We start from the raw sequence: 24,999 nt of genomic DNA, 5'->3' as shown, positions 1-24,999 counted from the left end.
GTTTTTGGGCTCGGTGTGGCCGTCCTCTCTGCACTGCAGTCGGTGGCGGAAGGTCACGTTATAAAGCGGGTCGGTAGCTGCTGCCGGAGAGAGGAGGACTGCGCAAAAAAAAAAAAAAAAAAAAAAACACACACACGGTCCGGATTTGTGCCTGGCTGACGTCATGGGGAGCCACCGACCTCTCTGACAGGATCCAGCAACGAAAAGCACCGGGAGGATACACGATCAACACTCAGCCAGGGGGGCCGGTTATTATTATGTCGACGGGAACATCACCGTTTTGTGCCTCGGTAAAGTAAAAAAAAAAAAAAAAAAAAAAAAGCCGGGGCGCGGAGATTTCGCTTTTCTTTTTTTTTTTTGCTCGATTGTGCGAATGCGGCGCACCATGAGAGCGCTCCTCTGTCATTAACGGCTGTTTTCAGCCTTAAAAAACGAGCTGCACCGGGGAGGAGATAAGCAGCCAGAGAACAACCGTTAATCCCCGGGACGGTCACATTCACGGCGGGGCTCGGACCCGACAGAAATGGACAGGGCAGCACGAACTGGATTAAATGATAGGGAGTGACGAGACGCCGCGAACAAAGCGAACCTGAAGTGTTATGCCCGTTAATCCGTATGGTCTTTATTTGACTGGAAATGGGAGCTTTAACAAGCAGGCAGAATATAGGCGTGGAAGAAGTGGACATTCCGTCCAATTCGGTGTACCGTTATCCACCGAAATCTGGTAAGTCACCAACAACAGGTCAGACTGATTGAATGCTCTCAGTTTTATTCGCAGATTGTGTATTTTTTTTAAGGCTCTACACGCATTGGAAACTAGCCTAGGCATCACCAGCAAATCCATCACCATCATACCTTGTTGCTGACAGGCCTGTAGGGGCATTTCAGCCTCTAACCTGGAGCTACCTGTGGAGAGACAGAGAGAGGATCCATGCTTCATGATTTATCAGAAACACCTTTCTACTTAATTTGTCTTTTAACATATTCACAGTATACCTTCCTAATTCTCTCTACTTCATGATTGGGTTTTTTTGGATAATTTATTATAATTTATTTCTAGCACTGCAGCATTACATGGAGGGATAAAACCCATAGCAGCAACACACAGGGACATATTACCACTTTACTTCTGTATTTTGAATCCTACTGATTATCCATCTAACATATTTATATATGTTAAAACGTATATTTTCTTTTATTTAATGTGTATGAGAGACAGAACTGGGATTGCAGCTGTAAGCAGTCTTTTAGGGATCTGGACATGGAAATAAAAAGAGCAACATCACCATCAGCAGTAGAGATGCTTTAATCTGTGGAAGTTATGGTTGTGTTCAGTCAGTGTAGATGAGGTTTTAATTTTAAGTAGGACTGCAATCATTATTGTCACTTTCAAGTAATCTGGTGATTATTTTTTACATTAAATGATTCATTGATTAGTCAATAAAATGTCAGAAAATAGTGAAAAAAAGGCACTTTCCAATCCAAGGTGACATCGGTTCAAAACCCAAAGAGATTCAATTTACAATGATATGAAATTTTTAAAAAAGCAGCAAATCCTCATATTTGAGAGGCTGTAAATGTTGAGGGTTTGGCATTTTTGCTGAGTAAATGAACGAATTGTTGATTCATTTTATGTTGCAGCTTTAATTTAAAGTCAAACAGACGTCTCAGCACTCCTTCAGTATTAAAACCCACCTAGCACAGAATACTTTTTCAGATGTTTAGTCTTATTTACTGATTCTTTGATGAGTTATTACCTCACTAAAGTCTTCATTTTGTTCATTTTTTTAGGGGCTGCAACTAACAATTATTTTCATTATCAGTTATTTTACTGATTATCTGATTAGTTGTTTGACCTATGAAATGTCAGAAAATTGTAAGAATTATCAATTTATGTCTCCCAAAGCCCGAGATGACGTCTTCATGTCTTCTTTTGTCTTTACCAACAGTCCACAACCCAAAGATATGGATTTTTTTTTATCATAGAAGACTAAAGAAAGCAGAAAATATTCACATTTTAGATGCTAGAATCTGAGAATTTTGATTTGATTTTTCTTGAAAAATGATTTATCGATTTTGAAAATAGTGGATGATTAATTTTCTATCGAATGACTAATCGTCGCAGCTCTAAATTTTGTATTATATATTATTTAAAGTTCTTGTACCGCTTTTTGCTTTAACATAACTTCAGCACAGATGCATTTTTAAGTAGAGAAAGGTTTATGCAAAGTATTTGTCACCACAATCACAAACTGTCAAACAACACCCAGCCCTGCTCTCTTCAACCCAACTCACCTGACTGTCCTTTGGACCCCAAACTGACCTGCGTGTTTGTATGTGTGTTTTGAATCTGTCTTGTTAATGTTCCTCCATGTGACGTTTTCTGATTACAGCACAGTGTTCAGAGCCCTACCGGGGTTTAGCCGTAATCCAATATTAACGTCAAAAATGGTATTGCGATGAAATAATGCCGTTGCTTTTCAATTCTACTGTGAGCAGTGGCATAAAATAAATTAAAGCCTCTCACAAAATGAGATCTCAAACTGAATCAGGGAATAGTTTTATTATATTGAGATGTGATGTGTTAGGCTATATACTGATATTACAATAATATCTTAGATTTATAGTGTTACTATGTCCTAAAGAAAGGAGAGAAAGGAAGAACAAGTGCTGACTTGCCATTAGCGCCTGTCTCACCGCACTTTGGCTGACTTCGTCACAGGCTGTATGAATTTGTGATATAACAGTGCTGGTTGCAGCCTGAAGGAGTGGTGCTGGTGCTGGTGCTGGTGCCGGTGCTGGTGCTGGTGCTGGTGTTGGGAGGGGCAGGGGAGGTGGTGGCAGCGGCTGCAGGTGAAACCGATCTGTCAGCCCCAGTTCCTGTCTGCGGGATCTGGTGACAAAGCCTCGGCCCAGCTCACCTCTCCTACCTTCTGTAAATAATAATAAAGCAATGAAGGCGGAGAGAGGGAGAGAGAGAGAGAGAGAGGGAGTGTCGTCATCGGGGCTTTTTTTAGCTCATGATTTGTACTGTTATGGATTTTTCTACAGGTCAGAGCATCCAAACCCTTTGTCCTTTTCTCCTGCATTAATACGCATGAAACAAGACAGGACCTGATTCAGATCCAGACTAGATGTCCTATCAGCAGATACATGACTTGACCGTCCAGCATGTTATTTAAAGACTGTGAACCACCATTACAGTCTTATGATATTTGCCCAACCTGTGATTAAAAGGCAGAACGTCTATTTAGTCTTGTTGTCACCAACCTAAAGTTGCAGTAAACAGGTGGACGAGCCGCAGGCCAACAATGACCTCTCCAGTCCTTTGTAGGGTTTAATTTGTCTTCTTGAAATAAGAAAAGAAAAAAAACAAATCTACATTTTTCCCATCATTTCTTACAAGTCTTACAAGGATCACAGGAATATTTTGTGCATCTGTAAAGCTCACTAGTTGTTGTGTTTAATGTTTGAGATCTAGCAGTTTGGGGCTTTTTTTGGGTCTCTGTGGATGACAGTGCCAGTTAAACGGTTCAAATATTAAAGGGAGTTGTAAATGTTTCATGCCACTGAAGTGCCAGATGGGTGGGTGTTGCAACACAGCAAAAAAAAAAAAAAAAGACTGTCGCACAGCGAGAAATCTCAGTTTTTAAGCGTTCATTTTGTTTGTTATTGAGCCCTAAAATCTTAAACCCATGAAAAACAGACTGAGAGAATTTCACCAGTTTATAATTATTCAACATTCCTATAAAAATAATACAAATCTAACCCCGACAATCAGACTAAATTGCTGTTACGTTTTCTGTTTGGACAGCTGAAGAAATCAGAGATGAGAGCAGCGATTTCAGGCTCTTTAACCAGGCGAATGAAAATCAACCAGAATCAAGTTTTTATATTCTTGTTCTGTATTATTTCAGGAAGAAAAAGTCATTTCTAATGGTGGAATTTGTTTTATTCTAAGAAAAACATGAAGTCTTGAAAGCTAAAGACACAGAGCAATGGACAAAATATGATAAACGTTTTTCTCAAAACAAAGATGATCAACGTAACTTATGGATTTAAGACTTTAAAACAGAATATAAAAGTAACAACCTTCATTGACATTGAAACCAGGTTTATAAAGCACAAAATGATTCACGGCTACGGCTCAGACACATCGTGCTCATCTCTAAAGTCTTTTATAATCTCAGGTGACGGTGTGATGCATTTTTGAGTTTTTCCATCTTTCAAAGTGAGTTTTCTTTGTGTGCAGGGAGTTACTTCGCCAGCCATTTCATCATGGGGGGAGAGAAGTTTGACTCCACCCATCCTGAAGGTTACCTGTTCGGGGAAAACACAGACCTTAACTTCCTGGGGACCAGACCAGTAGCGGTAGGTATTCTCACACATTAATAATAATTTCCCAGAGCTCAGGGAATTGTTTCCAAAACACAAATATATTCAGTTTATGATGATACAAAACAAAGAAAAGCAGCAAATCAAGCAAAACAGCATTTTTTTTTTTTTTTGCTTAATAGCTGACTCGACAGTCGCTGATTAATTTAGTGTTGATCGGCTGATTGAATTTCAGCATTAAAAGGCCTCTTTGTCATTAAACAGAAGCTGCTGCATCTCTGCAGCCGTGACTCCTGCAGCGGCGATTAACAGGCTTTCAGACTGTCACTGATTGAAATTTATTCCAACGTCTCATCCTGTCAAACTAATTAAAAAATGAAATGACAGTCTGCCAGCTCCCCGATACAGAGAGAGAGAGAGAGGCTGATAAGCGACGGGGGGGGTTCGCTCGGGAGCGTTCGTTCATTCCCGAATTGTGAAGCTGAAGGTTAAACTTATGAGAGCTGCAGATCAAAAAGAGCCCGAGCCCCGAGAGGAGAGAGAGAGAGAGAGAGAATTTGACACAGACGTAAGGGAAGAGTTTTGGAGGGGAGTTAAAGTCGAAAAAAAAAGAGAATTTGAAAAGCGAAGCTCAGCCGGGTGATAATGGAGAGACTCGTTTGCATCTCTCTGTGCGCTAATCTCAGTCACACTGCTGTTTCTGTCTAGACTGGGGCTAAAATTAGGAGTGCAGTTTTTCTCCCGATTATGTGGGTGTTTATAATCCTCTTGTGGGCACAGAATTCAGCTGGTGATTTTTTCTTTTTTTTTCTTTTCGGTATGTGTGTCTGAAGCTTTACCAGCATTATATAATGTTTGGTGGTTTCTAAGCAGATGGTGCTGCGGAATCATAAACCCGGCCGCAGTTGTTGTGTTCTCGGTCTCCTGCACCGCTCGACAAATATGATAATGGACGGGCTATATTTAGTGATTTTTTTTTTTTCTGAAACTCCTGCCAGAAGCGTTGGGCTGTTTTTTGAAATTGCTTTTTCAGTTTCATAAGCCCTTCTGTTCAATTTATTATTGAATAGAGCCTTATATAAACACTCCTCTCACATTTATTTGAAAAAGGGAAAACAGTCGAACCTTTTTCAGTTTAGTCTGAGCCTGTGAGAGGAAGTACAGAGTGTTTCAGTGTCTCTGGGTGGCTGCTCTGATGTTTCGTGATTTCTAATAAGTTTCAAGACCTACACTGTTGCCCGTGAGATTCCTAATGAATGGCTCTTTTCAGCATCTGCTACTCCGTGTGTGTGTGTGTTTGTTTGTGTGGTTTACAGGCGTGACTCCCCGCTGAGCCCAGATGTGTGTAATAGTACTGAATATGGTGCCATTCACAGCACACACAAACACACGCACAGATGAGGGGTTGTAGTGCGGAGGTATCCGACCACATCCTGCATGTTTCTCCTTCACTGATCCTCAAACCACCTCAGCTCTCCTTACGCACAGTCAGCAACTTCTGGCTTCAAACACACAACAAAAGAGAGCGCTGAGACGTGAGGCTTCGAGTTGAAAGGTTGCGTGTCGGTTTTACAGCGGGGTTTGTTAATGTTTGATTTTATTTTGAAAGGTCGGCCACAGCAGAAAAGCAGAAAGTCTAGATATTTCACATCCTTATCTGTGACTTGGCACTATCAAAATTCCCCTGATGCAGTAAACCTCACCCATCAGATCCTTGAAACCAGCCTGAAAAGAAAGAGAGACTTTGTTTGACCCTGGACTGTTTTACACCCCTGCGGTCCCTGTGTGTGCAGAAATGTGCCGAGAGCTGTCTTCTGAAGTGTCAGCCTCGTCCCTGGAAAGACATAATCCGAGCAGATTTTTCTCTCCGGCTCAGCACTTGTCAGCACCGGCGAGATCCGTGCTGACAAATCGAAACACTTTCTGTGTTGAGGTTGAACCAGGAGCGGCTGCGGTCATCGTGCTAGTCTGACTCCTCTGTGGTAACCAGAGGAATGTCGGGGCGGTTGAGTGAAGCTGAATGCGGCTACTCTTCAGTATCATAACATGTATTTTACATCTATAATATGTTTTGTTTTGTTTTGTTTTCAGTTCCCTTACGCAGCCCCTCCACCTCAGGAACCAGTAAAGACGTTACGAAGCCTTATAAACATCCGTAAGGACACGCTGCGGCTTGTTCGGTACGCTCCTGTTATCCACCTGAACACACACACAACCTCTCATTACACCACTGTTGTCTAATTTTATGTCCTCTCAGCTATTTTTAGGGAACAAGCCACAGCAGCTAATTCAAGGGATGGCGTCAAATCATGCATGTTTTTTTTGTTTTTTTTTTCTTCTAGTTCAATTTTTTTTTTTTTCTTCAGGCGTAGTCAAGAAAACAAAACACAGTCAAGTGTTACATAAAACATCCAATTACAAAATACCAGCTAAAAATAAAAGCACAAAGTCTCACAAGACAAACACACACAAAAAAGAAAAACATTTCAAACAAAAAAAATATGTAAAGTGATCCCAAGTTTTTAAGATATTTCTGTTAATTATTGACATATTGTCATTATGTGACATCACATAGCTTCTAACAATAAATAATCCACTGTTTCAGATCATTCTTGTATGATTATTGAAGCCTAAAGTTGAATTTAATTACATTTAATTCCTGTTTTATAACCATGAGTCAAACACGACTAAATAGAGTTTAGATTATTAGACCGTAATCATGTCTTCCGCCCTTCCTTCAACTCTCTCCGCCACCCATAGATGCAGCGAGGACCTGAAGCTGCCGGGTGACGAGGCGGCGGGTAAGAACAGGTCCTGCTACAACGTAGAGTTCACCTTTGATGCTGACACGCAGGTGGCCATCACCATCTACTACCAGGCCATAGAGGAGTTTCACAACGGAGTGCCGGTGTAAGTGGAACATTTCAGCTTTGCTTTGTTTTCTTCTGTATTGGTCAGTATCTATACTTTCCATTTCGTTATGGTTCCCATCAGTAAAATTATACTGCATCTGTCCTCAAAAAGCCTTTCAAAGCTTTATTAGTATGTCTTGTGACGCTGAGAGTCTGCGATCGTGCAAGATGAGTAGACAAAAGAGCAATTATTTTGGCTCAATAGTTTCAAATGTTCTCGCACTGACGATGCGTCTACTGGAGATACATCCTTGAACACTTTACTGTGAGATACTGACTCTCACGCTTAAGTGAAAAGTAGGGATGCAGGGATCTGATCCAACAGATGGATATCAGGGCAGATACTGACAGTTTGGTTATCGGTCAGACGTGACCGATCCACATTAAATAGATGAAGAATCTCATCAGTGTCGTATAAAATTCAGTATTTCTGCAGGCACAGAAGGCAGATGACTCTCTGGCCTTATGTTACCTTACATAAAAAAATGATCCCGATCAGTCACAAGCAGTGAAGTTTACAGATTTGAAATGTGGGGGAAAAAGAGAGAGAGCGCCGGTATCGGATCGGGAGAGAAAAGGTCAAATTGGTGCATCACTAGAAAAACGAGGGACATCTGCTATATCATTTATAGACATACAGGCTGGTATGGAAGAGAAATATGTTTCCATAAATATTCATGTGGACACTCTGCTTTCATAAGTATATTATATACATACAGTATGTCTTGTATTTGCATTTCTTGCATAAATAGCTGCTGTGAGCTTATTTCTATCCAGATAAGAGGCCTTTATGTTCCTAACTTTGTCTTCAAATCAGGGTAGACAAGCAAATGTTGCTCCAGCTCACACAGAATCATCTGTCACTGCACAGAAAATGCCACATTTAAACAGAAAAAGCCTGTCATGACTGAAATAAATTATAATTAGACAATGAATCTCCCACAGACCGCTGCAGGTACGATCAAGTACTGCCTGATACCTGAGCTGACAGATCTATCGTGCGTTCATATCATGTATTCCGTGCAGCTGTGTGCACTGATCGACTGCATCCGCATTTTTCCTGCAGCTACCTGCCCCAGGACAGCTCTCTGCAGTCTGAGACGGTGCACTTCAAGAGGGGAGTTTGCCAGCAGTTCTGCCTGCCCTCACACACCGTCAACCTCAGCGAGTGGGCCGACGAGGAGGTACGCCACCCGTCTGTAGGCCGAACGCTGAGACGCGGTTCCGTATGAGGCTGTTCTCTTGTGAGGAACGCAGAACAGATAGATATCTACAACACCTCTCTCCCCTTCTTTTCTCCTCAGCTGCTGTTTGATATGGACAAGGAGATCTTCCCCATGGTGGTGCAGGCCGTGGTCGACGAGGGGGAAGGTGAGTTGAGTTAGCGTCTGTTTATCACGCCGATGGTCTGATGTGAGAGTAGAGCTGCAGAGTTTTAAGTGAAGTTTGCTGTTTTTATATCCACAGAACATTTGGGACACTCTCATATTCTGCTGGCGACATTTGAAAAGGTAAGAATGAAGCTTTTTATTAGAGTCAGTGTGGATTTTGGTGTTTTACAGCAGATACCAGGATGTCACATGCAACCACATGATAACAGTGTAAATACTTACTGCTATTATTATACTGCTGTATTGTAATAAAGCTGTGATTACTTTCATTATCAAACTCTCCCAATCCTTTAGTCATAAAATGTCAGAAAATAATGAAAAATGATGTATTCAGTTTTTTGCTTTTGTTTGTTTTGTGTTTATGGTTTGAATCTGTGTGTTTTTGTTTGTTAGTCATCTTGGTTCATATGTGGAAAAGTGTGTTATGTGTAGGTTAGTTTTGTGACAGAATAAAACCAAAACAAACTAACGTCCATCACAGTTTCCCCAAGGTGACGTCTTCAGTTTGCTTTATAGCTTTGACCAACCGCTTAAATCCCAGAAATATTCAATACGAAATGACTTAAAACAGAGAAAAACAGCAAATCGTCACATTTTGAGGAGCTAGAATCAGCATGTTTTGGCATTTTTGTTTAAGAAAGGACTTTATACTTCATTATTCTCTCTTGAGTTTGCAAAATGAATGTGTAGAGAATCACCAGCACAATAACAACACATACTGTATTGATTACCTTGGTGTTGTGGAGTAAATCAAATAAAACATTTTTACAAAATACCTTTTAGAGTTAATGAAGTTATAATATTTTGGAGATTACAACTACAGCTTTTTTAAGATATTTTTGAGAAAATTTGAGAAAATATCATTAGTTTTTTGATGTTTGAGCTCAGAAAATCCCAAACAAATCACTGTATTACATCAAAATGTTACATATTAGTGTAATGATTTAATATGTTGGCCTGACAAAATGTGCTGCAGTTATGAACTGACGATTATTCCTTCAGCAAGGTCTCCACTGCCTGAAAACTTATACGCTTTAGGTGTGTGTGTGAATCCAGGATACATGCAAAGAGGATGTTTTATATAACGTAATTACTGTTGCTTTCCTTGGCAGCACATGGATGGGAGCTACTGTGTGAAGCCTCTGAAGCAGAAACAAGTGGTGAATACGCCTGCTTCTCCTCTCTCCTCCCTTCCTTCCTCCTTTTGTGTTACATTTTTTATGCTTTTTAAAAAGACAAAAGATAAACCAAAGCTTTATTTTCCCTTTGAATATTACGCCTGACTTACGAGACCTGCTTCCTTCATTCTTCAACATGTTCCTTTTTCCCAGGTGGATGGAGTGAGTTATCTACTGCAGGAGATCTATGGGATCGAGAACAAATACAACAGCCAAGAATCAAAGGTAAACGAGAGACGGCTGCTCCTCTTTGAACGCATCAGAGGTGACATCAATGCGTAGCTGCTGTCACGTAGCTCGAAAATTCTCTTTCTTTCTAATGTTTCGACGTTTTTTTTTGTTTTTTTTTTCAACTACAGGTTGCCGACGACGAGATCAGCGACAACAGCGCGGAGTGTGTGGTGTGTTTGTCGGACGTGCGGGACACGCTCATCCTGCCGTGCAGACACCTGTGTCTCTGCAACGCCTGTGCAGACACTCTGCGCTACCAGGCCAACTGCTGCCCCATCTGCAGACTGCGTGAGTTTGAGAAGTGGTTTCTACTCATTAAAAACAGATTAGTAAAACTGACAAAAGCTGCATCCTAAGAACCGACTGTTTTATACACAGAAGGGGATATTTACTGAGGATATAGCGTTCCTCTTTCAGGATGAAGACATGCTTGCCCATCCAAAACTATCCTCTCTTCAAGTAGTGTTCAAGTTCAGAAGCAGAAAATACTTCCTGGTGTGGCGGGGCTACTTTATATCTGTAATTTTAATGAATACATCACAAAATTGAAAAATATTATGATGCCAATTTGTTTGCGGTAATGCTGATGAAACAGATTTCCTGTATTTTAAAGTTTTAGACTTTTATTTCCCTAATATGGACGGTGTTTTTGAAATTAGCTTAATTTCCTCCCAGCTTTTTTTTTAGCCTCAAATATATCAGTTTTTCTCAGAAAGTGTAAAAGTCATTGTCAGTCCAATTATCTGACACATGTCATTATCAACTTCTTGTTTCAGCGTTCAGAGCTCTGCTGCAGATCCGAGCCATGCGGAAGAAACTCAGTCCTTTGTCGCCTACCAGCTTTAACCCCGTCATCACCTCCCAGACGTCTGACTCAGAGGAACACTCGGTACGACATATAGAACATATCCGACATAATCACGCATCCTCACTCTCAATAAACTCACACTCCCGGTGTGTCCTTGTCCGCAGGCGTCGGAGCACATCCCTCCAGGCTACGAGGCGGTGTCTCTCCTGGAAGCGCTGAACGGCCCCCTCAACACCTCCTCGGTGGCTCCTCCTCTACACTCGGGTCCCAGTCACGTCACCGGAGCGCTGCCTCCTTACAGCAGTGACCCCCACCCGGCACCGGCCCGCTCCCCCTCCCCTCTAGACCACTCCAACTCCAGTCAGGGACTCAAACTCAAGAAGAGTGGTTCGAAGTGAGTCCGCCTGTTAGGCCTAAGCCAAGTATTGGTGACAGGAAATTCTTCTTTTTGCTGCGTGGAATAGCAGGAAGGATATAATCGTAAAATCATGAGAATGTGTTTGAAAATCAATGTAGCGTTTTGGGACTTCAGTCAGGTTCAAACTAATGCTGAGAATTATTTTTGAGAGTTTAAAAATAGGTTTAAACCTGTTTTTCACCTGGATTTCATGCCCCCATGCATCTAAAATTAATTTTCTACTGCAAGAAAACACAATTTACATGGGGAGAAAATGCAAATAAGCTGCTGATTATCGATCCTTTAAAGTAATTAAACATATATCAGATGTTTATTTGCACTCAAAATAAGCCGAGTCATTTGTGTTATTTTACATCTGATTTTAAATATTCTGGAAAAGAAAATCAAGATAAACACTTGTAAATTCATGGGTTTTTTGTTTTTCGTTTTTTTTTGAAAAGTAGAAATTAAAAAAACTATTATGTTTTTTTTATTATTCTCATTTTCTATCATTATTTACTTGTACATCAAACCCATTTTGGTTGTTTTTGTCCTAAGCGAGTCTATTATTGTTGTTTATTTTAGGTCACTTTCCCAGAATTCCTCTGTGCTTCCTGAGGAGGAGGATGAGAAGTCTTGCAGTGAATCAGAGGCCTGTCGCCACAAACTCGCTGTGGATCAGCAGGAGGTATGTGTGTTTGTGTGTGTGTGTGTGTTTGTGTGTGTGTGTTTGTGTGTGTGTGTGTGTTTGTGTGTGTGTGTGAGTGTGTGTGTGTGTGTGTGAAAGGCTGTGGATGTGTGCGTTGGTGTGTGTGTGTGTTTGCAGGATTACGTGGTGTTGTGAGCTCCTCTCTTATCGCTGCTCTCGTTGTTTTACAGTGCGGAGTGACTCCAGACAGCGAGAACCTGACTCTCTCCTCGTCTGGAGCCATCGACCAGTCATCCTGCACCGGAACCCCGCTCTCCTCCACCATCACTTCCCCTGAAGGTGCACACACACACATACACACACACACACACACAAATTTGTAGTAGCACTAAACAATGTAGGGCTGCAACTAACGATTATTCTCATTATCAATTAATCTGTCCATTGTTGTTTGGTCTATAAAATGGTGAAAAATGTCGATAGCTGTTTCCCGAAGCCCAAGCTGACGTCCTCAAATGTCTATTTTTGTTCCGACCAACAGTCCACAACAAATACATTCAGTTTAGTATCATAGAAGACTAAATACACCAGAAAATATTCACACTTGAGAAGCTGGAATCAAAGAATTTGGAAATTTTCTTCCTGAAAGAGGATTTGAAACGATAAATTGTTTAATTTAATTGTTGGCAACTAATGAATTCATCAATCAATCGTTGCAGCTCTTCAACAATGGATGTTATAAAGTGAAGTCTCTTTTCCTGACGGGAAAGTCTTAATCTTTATTAAATAAAATGCTTCTAATGCTTTTAATGCTTCTTATGAAGCACAAAACACTTTGAATGAGCTATTTTCAAGTTGCCGTGGAGATCCTTCTCATATCAGATCAGTCTATAAAAATAATCGTTCCCCTCGAATGCAACCAGAAGAAGTTGGTAAAATAAACCCAACAGTTATGAGAATAATCAGACCAGCACTTCCTCCCTTTATTTTCAACTTCCATCCATGCCAGCTGTGTGGTTAAATGCATGAATATCCTGCAAACGCTTTATACACAACATGTGAGGAAACATATTTAACATCTTGTCATTTTATGCTTGTGCACTGTCGGACTTTAGAGGGTAAGCAGCAGAATTCTTTACCTTCTTATAATAGATTTATCAGTAAGAAAGAAGGATCGAGTGTCCATCTTGCTGACGACGGTCTTTAATTAAATCTTCATGGACAAACTGAATTTTAAAATGACGCAGCATTTTTTTTTTTCCTTCGTGTCATTACTCTTCAACTCATCACAGTTTTCCAGCAGAGATATCACATCTTCATTTGTACCAGGTGCCAAATATCACTCTCTGCTCATTTCATACATGTCCCGTCATGTCTGAATAAAGCTGCAAGAAGCATTCATGTAAAACTCCCCTCTGTCTGACTGACAAAAATCTACCACTCATCACGTTTTCCATGTCTGAAAAGGGCTCATGCAGATGCAGATGTTCTTGTAACTTGCTGTGTAAGATACAATTTCCCTGCATGGGGTTCATTTTTTTGTAGTTTATCTTAAATAACTTTAAATTCAGATTGCACTTCATATACTGTTTGTTTCTCCTTTTTTTTTCCAGATGTCTGATTAAGAAAACACTTTCCTCAAAGTGGTGTTCAGTATCTCTGAAATGTAGCCAGAACGCTAAAAGCAAAGAGTCGAAGGCGGCGCATGGAGAATTTGAACATAAATAAATTATAATCCTGTACCACCTCAGCTCATTTTACATCAGTGCCACTGGATCAGATTTTATGGGAAATCTGCTAGATGGCTTTCTGGCACAAAACAAGAAGAGAGGACTTATTCCAGCTGGAAAGAAACGCTCACTGAAAAAATTAGTTCAAACATGTTTATCCTCTTCTGCAAAGTTAATCCTTGTGTAGCAAAGACCTGAGAAGTCTCCTCTACTGAAACATAATGAAACATTTAAACACTTTGTAAATTACTTGCTCTTCTTCTGTCTTAAGTTTTCTGCTTTTTTGAGAGCAGAGATCACTTTTTTTTCCTTCTTGAAACCACCTGGCAACCAAAATAAAAAAAATCCTCCGACCCCCGAGCCGGACCGTGATGTGTGTCTCCGTCTGTCTGCCAGACCCAGTGAGCAGCAGCCTGGCCCAGTCAGTGATGTCCATGGCCTCGTCCCACTCGCAGCACTCCCACATCAGCACTGACACCATGTCCTCCATGTCAGGGTCCTACCTGGCCGGGGCAGAAGGCGAGCACGGGGGGGACGAGGGGGGAGACGCTGAAGAAGGGGAGGAGAACCAGGACGCCCCCATGGAGAGCAGAGGACCCTCGCAACAGGACGGGGTGAGGATGGATGGATGGATAGATGGATGGAGGAGAAACCGGTTACAAGATGTTGAAACTTAGCATAAATGTATCACCTGCTGATTGAACTGTCTCCGTTTTCTCCTTTCATTCAGGAATTTTCCAAGGAGCCAAAGGAACAAAACTACTCAGTGGCTGTAGAGGAGCAGGACTCGGAGGTGACTATTTGCTGGGAACGTTTTGATTAATGCCCGTTTTATATATTTAATGAAGTCTTACAAACCTTTTATTTCCCCTCTTTCCTCCAGGGGAACGATGTCACTGAAGAGGACTGCTCCTCCCCGTCTAATGGGAAAGGTAACTATGGTGACCATCCCTCACCTCTCACCCCTGATCTCTCACTTCCCTTTGCATCTGTTGCTCTCAGGCCATGTGAAAAAGAGCCCTTAACACAAACTTGTGCAAACTGCTAGAGCAAAATACAATCACTTAGATAAATACTGCTGCTGTCAGTAAATCTTTTTGGATCATGGCTGAGTTATGACACTCCATAAAACATGAAGGGATCCTGTGTCAGGTTTTGTCCTCTAGATGGGGCAGTCCCTTTCAAAATGCACGTAACGTTGGCTGGAAACACCACAACATGCAGTTATGTGAATGAACGGCTTCTTATATGTGTGCACTAGAACCTTGTTTTACCTCACAGTGACGGCTGGGCTTTTAACTGATTTCAATAAAAAGTTGAAGTGAATATTTACTCACTTTGCTGTCGTATGTGGTCGGCCCATTATTGATCCCAGATTGTCCCTCTGCAGTCTGGTTTAGAGATCAAAAAGTCTCTCTGCAGCAAGAAGCATCTGCTCAGATTTTCATTCAAACATATGAAACATGCAAAAACTGTAATGTTGTAGTTTAGAAAATAACTTCTGCCTGACTGAGTTTGTGAAAAGTGAGACAGAAACATGAACGACCTCAGGCTGTGTACCAGCTCAGGGCCTGGATCCTCCAAAGTCTGTATTTCTAAACCGAATACATCGTAACAACAAGACCGCCCCGTTTATTTCAAAGTCTCCTCTGAATAAGGCCAAGAAATGCAGCCTTCTCTTTGTCTGCATTTGGAGGACACAACCGCTGCACCCTTCTGCACCCACAATCATTTTTTTATCGTAGTGATCAGATGAGCCTCATAATAGCAAAGTTGTGAGAAATAAAGAGTATAAGAACATTTAGCAGCTTTAAAACTAAATACCTAAAAGTCTGGGGGTTTTGTATAAATGGCTAAAATTCATCAAAAATATCACACAAAATATCTAATCTGTTAATCCGACTATTATCTACTTCTATTCATTCTCACGAGGCTTTTGTTTCCAGAGAATGTGATCAATTACTCATTACATACTGAAAAAGTAATTACACCTCTTCACTTATTACTTAAAAGCAAATGTAATCTTTTACATTACTCGTTTGTTATTCAGCCCAGCTCCTCCTTTTCTGCATCGAGGATGTTTTATGCCGCACAGACTGTAAAGCCCCGAGACATTTGTGATTTGTGATATTGAGCTATAATAGCACAAAGAACGCACACTGTCTTCTGTGCTTGCAATTAGAGGAGATTTATTGGGAACAACGTTTCGGTACACAGACCTTCATCAGGTTATTCCATATAACACTCAAACAACCTAACCGTTGTTCCCAATAAATCTCTAATCGCAAGCACAGAAGACAGTGTACGGGAGCCCGTGGTCTTCTCCGACCCACCTGTCTATCTCAGAAGTTCTGCTCCTTGATATCGGGCTATGATTTGACCTCATAGCAGGAACGGGAGGGATGATTACAGCAAGAAAAAACCTGCTTCAATGTTCATTCGCGCACCAGACTTGTGAAACTATCTTCTAATGTAGGCCTCTCAGTAACACACAACATGTAAATAAGACAACTTTGGAGTCACCGGAGTCTAATCCTCCATCTCCTCCGGCCTCGGCTACAAGCTCTCACGTTCCCCACCAGAGTCTCTGCTGAAAAGAAACTGATATCGACCCTCCATCAAACTCTCAGAAACACAGCAAACAAGTTTAGTAAGTGTAATGTAATAACTGAATTTTGAATAGTGATCTTTTACAGCACTTGTAAGTACTGTAATCACATTACTGTAAAGCCAGGCATTAACTCCACAGCCTGGATATGTCGTTCATCACACAGTGAAGTTTTTCTCTGTGTGAAACTAGACTTGTTTTGGAAGAAGAAAAAAAAAAGAGCATCCAGCCCCTGAATAGTTACACAGCAGATGGATCAGGCAGTGACATTTATTTATTTCCCTCTCCTATTTTGCAATCAGTGTTTCCTGATTGATGAATTTAATGGCCAGTAATTGAGTCACTTGTAATGAATATCGTCCAGTTTCCAATCAATCAGCTCACTCACAACAGGAAACGAGCACATACAAGCATCCTGTGTCATTTAGATGAGGTTCTACTGCACACCAGGCTAATGACTTGCATATGCATGATTTGCACTTCTGCATAAATGTTTGTGTGTACAGTATGTATGTTAGTGTATCTACTGTATGTGTATGAGGTGTATCATTTACATGTTTTTTGCTCACAAAGCTCTGCGATCCGCAACTGCTTTTTTAACCGCAGCATCATCAAGTGAAAGCTTCAACATGCTCCATCTGCACTGCTACCGAATGCTGTGTATGTCCCTGCGAGTGTGTGTGTGTGTGTGTGTGTGTGTGTGTGTCTGTGTGTGTGTGTGTGTGTGAGAGTGAAGTCAGTGAAAGAGAAGACGTTGTGGTGTACGGTGAGTGCGAGCCAATGAACAGTAGGGCTTGAAGCAAACATAACAAGGTCACCTCTCATCAGACGACAGTTTGAAACATGTTTATGTAAATTAGTTTAGTTTCTATGTGACCTGTGTGTGTGTGTGTGTGTGTGTGTGTGTGTGTGTGTGTGTGTGTGTGTGTGTGTGTGTGTCCTGACACCTCGGGCCAGACTGAAACAATCTCTGAGTACCTGTGAGTTCACTGAATGACCTTTCAGTTCTTTAGGAGACACGCGGACCCGTGCTGCCTGACAGACTGTGAATGTGCACATGCACTGTAGGATGTATGTTTGCACGCACGTGTGTGTGCATCTGCACCAGCGCTGCCAGACAGCTTCTGTATGTGCCCTGTCTATGTCTCTGTGCTGAGCTGCCAACCATTCAGTCATCTTTGCCAATTCCTCCTCATTAGTACACACACACACACACACAGGCTTGCTGCAGGCATGCAGGCACTTGCACATGTTACACATGTCAGTGTTTATTATCTGGCCATGCTGGAAAAGGCAGAAAAAATTACAATCATTTGCCCCAGTGTGTTGAGTGATAGCTAATAAATTGAGAATATGACAACAAGTGGCTTTAAAATAAAATGGCAGATGTCTGGTGGTTTTGTATAAGTGACTAAAATTTAGCAAAAAACCCAAAACACATCATAAAGTATCTAATCTGTTAATTTAACTATTAACTACTTCTACTGCTTTTATTAATTCTCTCAAGGATTGGTGTGTGACTGGTTTTGTTTCCAGAGAAAGCACAAAATAACTGAAAATCTAAAAAGTAACGAAAATTAAAGGTGCTCTGTAGAGTTGATGTTTGTGTTTATGTTTAAGGTCTGATAAACATGCTAAAGGCATTTCTTTCTTCCTAAAACATCTGCAAAGCCATGTTTGCTGTTGATCAGTGAAATAGTTTGAAATATTTTGAGGGAAATTGTTTTTGCATCACTTATGTCTGTATGTCCATGTATGATACAAACAAATCAGGGACCCACTCAGAAAAACTCCACAAGGTACCTTTAACTATTAAAAAACTGCTTATACAGCACATTTCTTAAAGTAACAAAATGCTTTTCTGGGAAAATAACCCACAACGGAGGCAAAACTGTGGCTGATGTGTTTTCCTCAAAAAAGATTTAGGAAGACAAAGTGGCACTAAATGATAATTAAAAACATGAAAAAGTCTCATTGTAATTGTTTTTATTTGACAAATCTGCGTTTCGATGTGAAGCCTCGTCTTGTAAAGATACAAAGAAGATAAAAACCAAAAATTGAAAAAAAAACAAAAAAAAAAACATAAAATAAGTTAAGAAAAAAAATGGAAACAAGAAAAATAAGTAATTAACTGAAAAATTAAGTTTTTAATATAAAAATGACTAAAATGTTGAAAAAATGAACAGAAATAAATAAAATGGATGAAAAACTGATGGCATCTATGATTTAATTTTTAGTTTAGTATAAAAAGCAGCATCCAGAAGACAGTTTAAGATCAATCAGATCAATTTAGACAAACTAAGAGTTTAGGAAGGATCAATACATTCAGTTTGTCTATCCAGAGCTTTTCTCTTCTGAGAGTGAAGTTTTGGAGGATCTTCTGTTTTTAAACTTTAAAATGATTATTTATGAAGCTATAGTCCAAAAAACGGTGATAATAATGATAATAATAATAATAATAATAATAATAATAATAATAATAATAATAATAATAATAATAATAATAAAGTTTATTTATACAGCATATATAAAAACCAGAGATTACAAAGTGTTTTACAAGGACAAAATGAAAAAGAAACAGAAAAATACATAAATACACACATGCAGACAATCTGAATAAGGTAAAAATACTTTTTCAGATGCAGTAAATAAAAAAAGAAAAAAGCTGTTCTGATGAGCTGATGAGCCCAAACGTTTGTGTCCTTTAAACCTCTTGTTTACATTAAACTCACATTGTTCTGATGCAGAAATATTTTATTATTATTATCCTTCCAGCATGGCCAGCCTCACCCCTCCACCTCTGACAGCATCCTTCCCTCCCTCCCTACCTCCCCCCCCCCCCCCCCCCCCCCCCAGCCCGTCCGTCCCACTCCCTCCCTGCTGTGCGTGGCTGCTCTTGTTTGACCTTTGCCCTCGCTTGCAGGTGGGCGGAGCAGGTGTCCAGAGTTGGCCAATAACAATCAGGGCGTCGCCCTCTGTGACACACCCTCTTTGGGGTTGGATAATGAGCAGGCTCCCGACAGCCGATTCGCCGGTGAGTGGCACCCTCTCGAACATGGACCGATGAGAGCTGAGGACCGGGCATGAGAGTGTTTGGAGAGGGGGAGGAGAGAAAAGTGAGGAAGACGAGGAAGCAGTGCATGAGTTATCAGTCAGACAAATTAAGGAGAGAGACATGATGAGCTAGAAAGAAACAAGAGAAGCACATTATTAGTGAGTAATCAGAGAGGAGGTGTTGTAGCATCTTTTCCCAGCATGAGGATATCTGGAGCCTTCCTTCTTCTCTTCATCACTATCCTTTGGTGTTGTGGTGCTTCATCGCTTTTTCAGTACTGGTTAGCTGTGCACTCTCTCCCTCCTCTCCCCTCCTCAGCTGGAGCCCTGGTGTGTGAGTGTTGGTGTGTGTGTGTGTGTGTGTGTGTGTGAGTGTGTGTGTGTGTGTGTTATCTGACGAGTGCGTCTCGCATGCTGTGTGTTTTCTGTCTGTGTGTGTGAGCGCGAGAGAGTAAAAGAGTCTCGACCAGTTGAAGTTCATGTTCAGCGTCTGCCAGCTCCGAGCCGCTTTGCCAAACATCTGCAACTCATCCTCACAACCCCCCCCCCCTTCATGATCCCTCCTGTCCTCCCCCCCAAATCCTCCTCCCCCGCCTCGTAGCGCTTGGTGGTTCACTGTGATGAGAGCCAAAGGTGTTTAACTGTGTTTTTAAATTTATTTAATTTAATTTAGCGTAAAGGCGACAAATTTCCTTCACAACCTTTAGCTCTGCATCATTCTCGTAGCTCCACCTCACCTCCCTCCTCCCAAACCCTGACACCCCCCCCCCCCCTCCTCCCCCACCTCCCTTCATCCCCTTGAACCCACATCACTCCTTCGGTCTTTTATGGTGGATGTTGTGACATGGTTTCTCTTTGTGTGTCGTAAAAGTGTTCTGTTATCTCTCTTGTTTCTCTCCTTTTTTTCCCGCCTCCGCCATTCTTCGCATCTTCTGCTGTCTTTTCCTGGACATCCTCCTTCCTTCTTCCTTTCTCTCTTTTTCTTCTTTCCTTTTGTCTCTTTTCCTTCTTTCGCCTTCTTTCGGATGGACAGATGAGGAGTCGTGCCCAGTGCACATTGAGGACTAGGTATGGTGTTATGGTTAGATGGTAGATCAGGGTCACATATTGTAGTTTCCTTTTATCCTTTATGCACCGTAACAATCCCTTTCTTTGTCTAACTGCTCATATTAGCTGTGTAGCATGATTTATTGTTATTTTAGATTACACCTCCTTTTTTTCTACAAAATATAGTATAATTTAGTAGCATTTTACTGATTTAGCCGTCACCGACTGCTGTGGTATTTATCTTTTCCCAATCACCCAGAATCTACCTTGATATATATTTTATCACACTTTTCCAGTTGCACAGTAGTTGAGCTTTCAACACTGATTTTATCTATTATTCACATTTTCCCTGGTCGAGATTTAAAACGATCAATAATGAATGTTATGCCCTGAGAGTTGAATTGTTTCTGGTTGTTATTCACCAACATTTAGAGATGATGGGGGTTTTATTACAGGCCAGGAGTGCTTGTTAAATCTCACAAAAACTATCAAAGCAATCAAATCTGCAATCTGCGTAGTCAAAATGATCAGAATATTACCTTGATTATTCAGTCAATAAAATTCCTCGCTAAAGAAATGATGTTCTTGGTGATTAAATCAGTCAAATACTTGTATTATTGATATATTATATCTAATGTCTGAATGTAGAGTCACACCTTCACCGGCTGTGCTTCGTAGTCATAGTTGGTTATTGCAATAAACAGGATTATTGTATTGAAGATTTATCTGTAGTAGAGTGATAACCGGAGATGTAGTCATATCTGACTTTGTCCCAAATCGAGCTGAAAACAGTAACATTCATCTCAGAGAGTCAGGACAGAGGAGTCACAGGTTCATTTTTTGTCCTGAGGTCATACCAGATGGGCACTCGCTTTTACCACCGGGGTAAAATGAAGCCTCGAAGTGTCGTAGTACGATGCAGCCATCGCCGCGTTTGAGTAATTCCAGACTACGTGTTATTTATGTCTTTCGAGAAAATCCTTAAATTCCTGCTGTGACCTAACAAGAGACTTGATACCTGACAATCATAACAGGTGGTCTTTCATGATGACAAACTTAAAGCAGCAGGAACAAACATGTTGCTTTTAGAGTTGTGTTGTAGATGTGAAACAAGGAGAGTGAAGGCAAAAAAAATTATTCAATTCTGTTTTCCGCTGAAATGAAGCACTGCACATCTGCAACATCGTACAGATCCATCCTGTCTGACGCTCATTGAAAACAATTAGAAAAATTAATAAAGGCTGCACCTAATCAATGCATTCATTGTTTAGTGTATAAGTGACATCTTGAAAATTTCTTGTTTTGTCTGACAAACGCAAAGACGTTCAGTTAACAATCATATAAGACAAAAAAATGCAGCAAATTGTCACTATTGAGTTGCTCGACAAGGGAATGTTTGGCATTTTTATTTGAAAAATAACTTCAACGATTAATCAATCATCAAAATAGTTGCTGACTAATTTTCTGATAAAAGTTAATCAGCTTATAGCTCCACTGATGCAGGATTATTTTGTGGCTGATTCTGATATTTTTTAATGAGATTTAAATTCGATAATGATATATCGGCAGGTATTTATTTTCTTCACACAACCTGTAACATAAATATGTATTTTTTGATAAGGTTCCCTTAGATTTTTATTTTTTTTATTTTTTAAAGATATAAAGATTAGATTTTTTTTTTCTTGTGACCAAGAAATGTAGAGAGCAGGATGTCACTACTCTGGTGGACAAACTAATAATATAATCTAATATAATATATTGATTGATTGCTTTCCTGTAGCTGCTTCTTGTTGTTTCTGACATGACGTTGCGCAGGTAAATTTCCTCTTGGTGACATTTTTAAAGAATAAACTTCTGTTTCTTTCTCTCTCTCTCTCTGTCTTCTTCTCTTGTTTTCAGGTCTGATGTACCTCGGGGGCTACAGGCCTGTTTTGGAGCCCCTCCCCCACCACACCTCCACCAGCAATATTAACCTGGAGGAGCAGGGGGCAGAGAACAGGGACGGCCAGAGTCCTAAACATCCTCGCCGCGGACCACTCATTGTGTAACACATTCACACACGATCGCAAACACACACACATACACACTTACACACAAACTTAAACGTATCCGTCCAGCTCTTCTTACCCTGCCATAGTGCTGCGTCACTGGATACCGCTGATACTCGCTGATACTCGCTGAACAGGGAACCCCCTCCTCCACCTGTCTAAACATCTCCCCCGGACTGAACATGATTGTCGTCGCTGGCGCTGAAACTCCTCTCGAGTAGAACGAGGAGGGAAGAGGAACAGAGCGGCATCACCTCGCTGTCATCTGTGCACTTTTATCTCACAGAAGTTTCTTTTTTGTTTGTTTGTGACCTAACTCGATGTGGGAATGATTAGCCTACTGCTACGTTATTATTTATTACCTGTAGGTCTAACCAATGAGAGCTCTGTATTGTGACACTATCTTTAGAAAAATACATGCTGCTCCTCCTCCTCTACTTTCCTCTCCTCTCTTACCAGCCAAACAGTCAGGGGCTACTGTGATCGGCAATCGGATTTATTACTAATGTACTTCTTCTTCTCTGTTATATACTGTATGTTGAATGAGTGGTCACTATATAAAAAGTCAGCTCACACCGGACTACCTTACCGAACTCTCCTTCGGATCAGGGAGCTCCAGTCTCAGACTTTTCGCATGCAGCTTTTTTCGACTTCTGCTGATGTTTTCCTCTCCATTTCCCCGCCACGACCTTCACTCGACAACCTCCGCTGAATGTGAAGCCAGGGGGGGGGGAAGCGGGGAGGACGAGCCGAGAAACGGCGGCCCGAAATGAAACAGGAACGGACTGAAAAACGAAACAAAAAGACACGTAACACAGAATGTAGGACGATGAACGTGGAACTCAAAGAAGGGGAATGTACAGGACATTTAAGCTATCACCTAAACTGGAATTAAACATGAACTTTGAACCCTAAACACACATTGGCTCCCCCCGTTTTACCCATCATGCCATCCTCTCCTTCTGCAGCTCCATCTTAGCATGTCAGTATTATCGTAGTGCAACTGGAAATGAACAAGTACCACCAAGCAATAAAGACGCCCTCTTCTTCTCCTGCAGGTAGACGCTCCTTTGCAGTCCAAACAAAGACTGTTTGCACTGGCCTGTTACAGTCACAGATTTAGCTAATTCAACCTGTTTTAATTGTTATTTGTTATTTTAATTTCACCGTTGTAAAGGGACGTTTTGTGAGAAAACATACAGTGAATATGAAAACCTAAACGTGTGATTTAGCTGGCATTTTGTTCATCCTCATATCCTCCCCCCCCCCCTGTTATTATTATCATCATCCTGACGAGCCCTTTTCTCCTCGTCTGTGAAACTTTTTAGTTGTTTTGGTTTTTGTATAACTTTAATGTATAGCTCACCTGTTGTTGGTGTTCTCTGTTTCTGTGTTTTAATTTGTTGCAAAACACTGTGTTGTTTATTAGAATGTGGATGAAAAATATGTGAAATATTCCTAAAGGTTTACACACATACACACACACACATGCGCGCGTTCACATAGCGAATAAAACTGAAAAAGGGACGATATCAACATTTAATGCACTATTAGCTGTTTCCTAGACGACACACTTTGCGGTGCATGAGGCGATAGTCGAGTAAGCATGTTAGTCTAGGTCAGCCTGCACCCTCCTGTAGAATACTTGATGATGGATCACTGCACACACCTGAAGTGGTACCATATCCTTCTGTAGTGTTATATATCGGTTGCTGGCACCCTATTCCCTTGACCGAACTGCTGAGGTCAAGAGTAATGCACTACTATATCCAAGCTGCATACAGTCATGTGATCACAGTCCGAATGTGTAGATGAAGCTGTTCTCTGGCACCCGGTTGCAGTATGATATCAAAGGAATGGGTCCTGAATCCGTAAGACCCCACTTTTCTAGAATTATGAGCGAAAATGTCAAAGAAAACATCAAACGGACAATAAAGTTTTTGCAACTAACCTGTCGGGTTTGACTCTGAGTGATTCGCTGTTGATTTAAACAGAAGGGGCATTCATAAATCACAGCAGGGTCATGTTTTTGGTTTCCTAACATGGTCAACTTGTCTGAAACTTTCCTCACAGCATTAAATAATCTTTTTTTAAACTCTGGTATGCAGCGTTTTCCCATCAGAGAGCTTAGTTTATAATTTTTTGTTATCAGTAAAAATAACTTCTCAGGGCTGGAAATCAGCACCCTTCCAACATTCTGTTAAAATGTTTGATTATACAGTATATATGCCATTTTCCACCACATATCTTCAATCAGCATACAAGCAGCAAAATCTGACAAGCCTCTTACTTTCCATTTTCTTAATTTTCTCCCTGATGTTTATTTCTTGCTATAAAATTTTAATTCAAAAAGAAAGAAAGCGAAACAAAGCCAAGAAATAAACCCAAAAAGGAAAAACACTAAACAAAGCTAAGCAAAACTGAAAAAAAAAACCCATTATATTTTAATTTAAAGCTGCACTTATCAATATATTTATGTTAACAATAGATCAATTGACAGTGTGTAATATGGAAAATGTCACTTGTATTAATGAACGCTCTGCAGTTCCCCTCAGATTTACAGAGCATTTTATGGCCCATAACTTCACTGCCAGCTTAAGAAGACAGCAAA

At 40.7% G+C, this 24,999-nt stretch overlaps 1 protein-coding gene across 5 annotated transcripts; it reads left to right on the top strand.

The window, feature by feature from the left end:
• The first annotated feature begins 119 nt into the window (after positions 1–119).
• rnf157 (ring finger protein 157) lies at positions 120–24,338 on the top strand. Of its 5 annotated transcripts, XM_067576549.1 has the most exons (20): positions 120–724; positions 4,253–4,371; positions 6,427–6,515; positions 7,096–7,245; positions 8,314–8,431; positions 8,552–8,618; positions 8,715–8,758; positions 9,751–9,798; positions 9,970–10,041; positions 10,176–10,335; positions 10,824–10,936; positions 11,020–11,249; positions 11,838–11,940; positions 12,132–12,240; positions 14,028–14,245; positions 14,362–14,424; positions 14,515–14,563; positions 19,163–19,273; positions 20,327–20,361; positions 22,240–22,378. In XM_067576549.1, the coding sequence occupies exons 1-19, from the start codon at positions 637–639 to the stop codon at positions 20,359–20,361; spliced, it is 1,986 nt and encodes a 661-aa protein (XP_067432650.1). In that variant the 5' UTR covers positions 120–636; the 3' UTR covers positions 22,240–22,378. The 5 variants fall into 5 exon arrangements, with proteins under 5 accessions (XP_067432650.1, XP_067432647.1, XP_067432648.1 ...); XM_067576546.1 differs by lacking the exon at positions 20,327–20,361 and having other exon boundaries at positions 22,240–24,338; XM_067576547.1 differs by lacking the exon at positions 20,327–20,361 and having other exon boundaries at positions 19,163–19,355; positions 22,240–22,328.
• The last annotated feature ends 661 nt before the right edge of the window (positions 24,339–24,999 follow it).

The sequence above is a fragment of the Thunnus thynnus genome, chromosome 20 (assembly GCF_963924715.1).
Source record: "Thunnus thynnus chromosome 20, fThuThy2.1, whole genome shotgun sequence".
NCBI classification, from domain to species: Eukaryota; Metazoa; Chordata; class Actinopteri; order Scombriformes; family Scombridae; genus Thunnus; species Thunnus thynnus.
Note: the sequence above shows the minus strand (reverse complement) of the source record. Positions and strands in the feature narration are given on the sequence as shown.

Excerpts from the sequence above, each read along its gene's own strand:
- rnf157 (XM_067576546.1), top strand. The coding sequence starts at position 637 with ATGGGAGCTTTAACAAGCAGGCAGAATATAGGCGTGGAAGAAGTGGAC. Across the intron at positions 8,759-9,750 it reads TGCTGGCGACATTTGAAAAG|CACATGGATGGGAGCTACTG; the intron begins GTAAGAATGAAG and ends TTTCCTTGGCAG. Across the intron at positions 12,241-14,027 it reads CACCATCACTTCCCCTGAAG|ACCCAGTGAGCAGCAGCCTG; the intron begins GTGCACACACAC and ends TCTGTCTGCCAG.